Below are 6,904 nucleotides of genomic sequence, written 5' to 3'. Positions count from 1 at the left end.
TATATATATATATATAAATATAAATCGTAAGATCATAATACGCTTATTTAGCACATTATGATCTGTAAATCGAATAATCAGAAATATAAACAAACGAAACCGTATTATAATAGACTATAATAATAAAATGTGTGTAAAAAATATAAAATTTATAATATTACATTCGCAGCGGATGTGCCGGCAAAATATCAATATTCGACCCTGACACGGGTATATTGCTGCACACCAGGCTCGAGCTTACGAGAGCTGAGATCCTGAATCTAAGTTTCTCGCCAAATTACAAGTATCTTGTATCGACCGGGGAGGACAAAATCGTCCGATTATTTTCCTGGTCGGAATTGACTCCTTTTTTCAATATCAGATTCTTTAAACCTGTAAAGGTAAGCCAGTGAAACACTGTTCAATAATCTTCAATAATCTCATTATAATCTTCATCAAGTTAAAGAGATTTATTCACTCAATGTTACGGAAGTAGTATTCAGATTTCATGATCGGTACACAGTTTAACAAATGTCAAACCGTACACGAGTAACTCGAATTTTATTTCACGAATCTATAATTATTCAATATAATTAATAAGAATGTAATAATTGCGAGTGCAACACAGAAAAAAGAATTTTGCTAGAGTATCTAAAAATTTAGTTAGATATGCAGACTTGAAAATTTTAATGGACTATCAAGATTCTTATGTAGAATTCTCAAACATAATGTACAATGCTGCAGAAAGTTTTGACATTCTAACAGCCAGTTTTAGTGCTCTATAATTATTTTATAATCTAACATAATTTATTTTCAGAGCTGAATCCAGCTAAATTTTTAGACACTTCAGTAAAACCATTCTTTCCGTGCAAAAAAATGATGCTTCAAATAATTTTCTATAAATAAATTCAAAAAATCCGCCTACTTTGAATGTTGCTCGTAATTATAAATTGATATTAATTTTTATTTTTACGGTTATTTTCAACTGCCGATATCTGTTTTATACAAATCACATTTTTTTTCAATGATAAGTGGAATGTGAAAATATTCATATTCGACAGGCGGTCGCTTGGCACCCGCAAGTACCCGACTTGCTTTGTATAGGTGGAAGGAAGAACGGATCGCTATCATTATGGAATGTCAACAAGTGTGCGATGACAGCCTTTGTGCGTGCCAAATTCAATGGTCGCGTGGAAAATCTCGCTTGGAATAAGTTAAGTGGTGAGTTGGTCGTACATTGGACTTACAAAGAAGAGGACAATATATACACCATTGTCGCAGTGCTCGCCAGTTTTAATCGGATTGTCGACGTGCTGCCATTGGATAAAGAAATACGGCTTTGCTTCTTGAAGTTCAATGCCGCGCACGAGCAACTAAGTACGTAAATCCTATCTTTTTTCTTTGTTTTTTTTTTAATAATTTAGTTTATAGAAGTCCACAAGGTGATCATTTTAATAAATTGCCGTAAAAGTTTGCGTAAAAGTTTTCTAGAAGTGTTCGACTTTAAAATTTTTTAGAGGATATTATTTCCTTATTATAAAAATAAAATTGGATTCCATATGGAAAAAGACATATTTTATTATTAAAAGTAAATAATAATTTGTTTAAAAATTAAAATCGATAAAAATTTGTTGTATCGTTTTAAGATGCAATTAATAACAAAATCAAGACCAAAAAATGTGCAGACGTTATACACAAATTAAAATATTATATAAAAAATAATTAATTTATGAAATTAATTTATTGAATACTTTAATTTAGATTGAAATCTCTTTTAGTAGATAACTAATTAAATTAAAATGAAACTCTTAAAAGTCGTTTTTATATGATGTCAGGCAAAATAATAAATTTTGAACTCACAATTTATTTTTTAGAGATGATTATTTCTTAAGTGTTACTTTAATATTTTAAAAGATCTTGGAATTCTGATTTCCTTGAATAAATTGGTAAATTTTCTAAGGTTTAAATTTACCCGCAATTTTGCCATCTTGAGTCACGTAGTATTCTATTTTTGCTTATATATTGCCAGAGTTCTTTGAATATCTGTGCTATTTATCTTCTCGCCGCATGGCTCGTATATTTATTTTTGCGCCTTTGAGTTTTCTGTTTTCCATTTCTTTTAACTCGGAATGTCGTGACTTGCGACATAATTTTCAAATTTTATTAGTAACGCGATTGTTATAAATTTTCATTATTTTTCGAGTGATACAGCAATGGGCCACAATGGTAAATGCAATTTTCTTATAATTTTTCTCAATTTCTTTTTCTTTTTTTGTCTAATTGTGTGTTTTTCAAAACACGTTGCTTCTTGTCCAATTATAGCTGGACGATTTTATTCTTTGATTTATCAAGCGTTTGTACATCGAATTTGTCACAGGTTTTCTTTCTGCGTTGAAAATTTCAACATTAAACTGGTATTAAAATTTAAATTTGCTTGCTGGCTTGATAATATCATAAAAATTGAGAGAACGAAATTTTTATCTTGCTTGACTTGTTTTATAGAAGCGATTTTTAAAACTTTGGATTTAATGTTATAATTTGTTTCGCATTGGATGGATTCCAATTTTAATCAAAACTAATAACTTAATATAAATTAATTAAATATTTTGCGTACTGTTATACCTTGCGCATTGTTTCTTATCATTCTTGATTTAAACATTATGTGTATCATTATTATTAATTTTAATATTTATCAAAATTATTATTACTATTAAAAATAATATAACCTGATTATTAATCTATATCACACGATATAGACGTCAATATGAATTTATTAAAATATTATAATATCCGTTAACAATTTTCTAACGAAAATTCAAAACCTTTCTTTATTGTTGTGAGTCTATTGACTTTTCGCGTTCGATCGATTCCATCTCGATTCCATCGTAAACAAATATAGAAGCTCTTCTAAACAATGAGAGAATAAAGACGAAATGAAAATTTGTTTACGTATAGAATTCATTATAGCATATCATTTTACAATTTCTGAAATTATCTAAAATTTCGTTATTACTATTCAGTTACTAAAATTAAACTATTTTCTATTCCAAAAGTTTAATTTTTAAAATTTTTAAAAAATTGACTAATTATATCACGTATAATTACAAATAATTAAATTTTTAAAACACAAACTCGCATTTTGTGTGACGTTAAAAAGAGCGAAGAAAGATGTATGATATAGACAGATCAAAATATAAGAATATGATGTTTTTATTTTCAACGATTTTGTTTAATTTAAATTATGTATTAAAGATGTAAGGTGTAAAACAGTTTATTTAATATTGTCATTCGAAATACATAGTCTTTCAAAACATTTCTCTTTAAATGTACTCAAATTAGGTGTTTGTTACAGTAACATTTTGCAGCAGTATGAATGTCTATTCAATATGGAATTTTTTTGGCCACGAGAAATCATCTCGAAGACGATACATGTCTCACGACAATTCTACACACCAGAAACAAGGAGTTATGGTCCGTAATCCGATTCGATAATTATTTATTTATTTCAAAAAACTTTAGATGATCTCGTGATAATTCGTGATATGAATCATGAATAGAACGTTTATCATTGACATCGATACATATGATTGATAGATTCACATTGATAATTCCGTGAGTTCAAATACTATCAAATATTAACTTCATCAGCTTCCTCGAGTATAATAGACTTGCAGATATCTTTCATATTGACATTATCAATCTCAAAATATTTAGAATATATTTAGCGTCTTAAAAAGTCGCGCATAATAGCACATCTAATAGTAGTTGCTCCAGTCTGTTATCCACATATGTGTCAATCTCATTATAATTATACTTGTATCCCGTATTTGAATACCATAATATTGCTAAATCGAAATATGGAGAAGATTATAATTTTTGATTGTCATCAGTTATATTGATCCTGGGTTCGTGATTTTCAATTGATTAATTGATTGTTTAATATGAAGCTGCAGGTTTCGCAAGCAAGTTTATAATTTATCAGTTATTTTCGAATATTTACTATAATTTTAAATCGATATCTAAGGATATTTATTCTTTTGACTTTATCGCAGAGATTCTTCAAATCTTTTAAAGATTCTTCTTTCTTCCAAAATTTGTCATATGAAATTCTTATAGCAACAAGAATCACAGGAGATTTCAAGAGATCCTAAAATTTCTTAAGGAAATGAGGAGCAAACTTTCAAAAAGCGTTTTGTCCAAAATTTCATTTTTTTAGTTAGAGATGTCGGAGTATTTAGTGTGGAAAAACTCATATTATAAGCTACTGCGAGATGTTCAGAAAGCATTTTTTCATCGTTTATATGCTGAAAAAATACAGATATTTCAAAGTGCATTATGTTTTTTTAATTAAAGACAAACAAAATGCATTTGTTTGTTGTTTTAACATTTTTAGCAATTTTGTTTAATATTTTTAAGTGTTTAACAATTTTGTTTAATATTTCATATACTGATCATTTCGTATACTGATTAATATATTATTATTTTATATAAACTGCGTAGTTTTCTTGTGTGCGTAGTTTCTTTCTTTTTCATTTTCTGAAAATTACAAATTTTGAGCAAAACGCATTTTGAAAGCCTGTTCCTCAAATATCTCTGTACTACAAATCTCTTGTATATCTTATTTATCGAATGATTCTGATAACTGAACTCAACGAAATCACCTTTTCCTCTGTGTGATGTACTAACGAATTTTAATGAGTTGACATATTTCGTGGCATCATTATGTTTATGTATAAATTTTACCAAATTTTATAACAAATGTTTGTAATGCTAATACTTCATAATCTAAAAATATTAATTTTTAAATATATATTGAGAAAATTATTTTTTTAAATATAATTCTTCTTTTAAATATAAATATAAATTTTTATTTTTTGCTTACACACACAAAGAGATATTGGTTCAGAATTAGAGAAAACATTAAATGATGTATCGGTATTACACTGGCGAAATAGCATATCAAAATGTATGTATATTAGTGAAAATTTATGTGGCGTCACATCAGATACGGTAGGCGCAAAATTATAAACAAGTATCGTAGGTCGTAAAAGACTTATTCTTAAGTGATCATCACTATCGCAATTAACGCGATGCATAGCGCAGATAATTGCAATTCGCAAATCTAATGGCGCTAAGAAGCCATTCAAAAGCGTTAATTTAGCGACGGTCGTAAAATTGTAATTTCGCACCGCGCTGTGAACAGTCGACTTATCTTGCAATAGATCGGCAACAGCCCGTTGTAGGAAGATTCACGATGACACCTGATACGTCGCTTGGAAAAAACTATGCTTAGATAGCCCAATCACTTTTTCAAATTCCATCAAAATCATTACGTTCAATGAAACGTACAATGATTTAGTCCATAATTAAGTAAAAATTGAAGGAAAGGAACAACGAATATGAATATTGAATATTTTATAGTATTATATAATGTTATATCGTACTTGTAATATTTTTATCATGGTGTTTTGATTTTATTTCATGCAAGTATCAGATTGTCTTAACAATGCAAGTATCAGATTGTCTTAACAAAATCTATGATTTCCTGCGTGAAAAACTTCCGCCAAAAATAACGAATAGATTTATATTAATTATTAACATAATTAAAAATTATGGAAATTGAAAAAGCTTTTGGGTATCAATCTTTCGACGCGACAGATTTTATTTAAAGTTTCTTTAATCTCATCTTCTTATCGTAATTTTTGCTGTTGCTTTTTAATATCAATTTTTTTTATTTCACTTAGCCACACAATAAGCAATTATCTTGTTGTTTGTATTATGTTGTAATCTGTTTAAGAAATATACTTTATTCTGATTGATTTCGTCAAAGGCAACAGCATATCATTGAAATTTATTAAATTATAGTTAATTAATTAATTGAATTTGCATTGCGAATAACTTGATTCGTTTTCAGAATCTTATAAAAATTTTCCGGTTAGGTATACAGAATTTTAGATACTATTGTATTCAATTCGATGCTCAATCGTATAATTAAATCTTAGGTATTCCTTAGATATGTTATTATTAAATTTATTGTAAAAACATGGTTTTTGGATATAAAACTTTTTATATATAAATAATATTATAAACAGAATACAACACAAAAAAAAATTTTCTACATATTTATACAATGTTTTAAGAAAATCAATCAATATCTTTTTAAAGTGGTTACTAGAATCGATTTTTTTTGGCGAAAAAATATCATGAAGCAATGATAATAATAATATATTATTAGGAGATATACAGGATGTCTCGCAATTACAGCATTTACTCTTAAGTACATATTGTTGAGGTAATTTTGAGACGAAAATCTTAATACGAAAATGTCGAGACTATAATAATTTTTCGAATTGAAGAGATGGGCGCAATAAAGGCACAATTTTACTGAAGCCCTTTTTTTGGCAATTAGCTTTTCCATGTAATATTGATCACAATAAAAAAGATTTATAATATGTAACTTTTTGAAGACATTACATAAAGTCATTTAATATTGTATCCATTTATGTATAATAAAAAAGTAGCAAGTAGCAATTATTTTAAATTTTATTAATATCAAGATTTTGTAATTAGGCCTTTATTTTGCCCATTCTCTCAATTAAAAGCTAACTTTAAATGCTAATAAGTCAAAAACCATTTTACTTTTATAACCTCTATTATTATTTCTGGATTCTTTTGAACATTTTAAGATGAAAATTCTAATACGAAAATATCGAGACTGCTAATAGTTTTCAAATTACACACTATCTTTAATCAATTATAATTCAAGAACAATTGTAGCCTCGACATTTTTGTATTAAGATTTTTGTTTCAAAATTACTTCAAAAATATGTTTTTAAGAGAAAATGCGGTAGTTATGAGACATCCTGTATATTATTAATGTAATATATATAGTTATTATTAATATAAATCTATATTATTACCATAT

General features: G+C 27.3%; 1 protein-coding gene across 1 annotated transcript in view; it reads left to right on the top strand.

Moving 5' to 3' along the window:
- LOC108692650 (protein cortex) overlaps positions 1–6,904 on the top strand; it is a 10,788-nt gene that overhangs the window by 2,019 nt on the left and 1,865 nt on the right. The window contains exons 5-7 of the mRNA XM_018201000.1: positions 170–380; positions 1,041–1,356; positions 2,183–2,205. Of these exons, the coding sequence (XP_018056489.1) occupies positions 170–380; positions 1,041–1,356; positions 2,183–2,205 (550 nt within the window). The remainder of the gene's footprint in view (positions 1–169; positions 381–1,040; positions 1,357–2,182; positions 2,206–6,904) is intronic.

This window comes from Atta colombica, unplaced genomic scaffold (genome assembly GCF_001594045.1).
Source record: "Atta colombica isolate Treedump-2 unplaced genomic scaffold, Acol1.0 scaffold78, whole genome shotgun sequence".
In the NCBI taxonomy this organism is placed as follows: Eukaryota; Metazoa; Arthropoda; class Insecta; order Hymenoptera; family Formicidae; genus Atta; species Atta colombica.
Note: the sequence above shows the minus strand (reverse complement) of the source record. Positions and strands in the feature narration are given on the sequence as shown.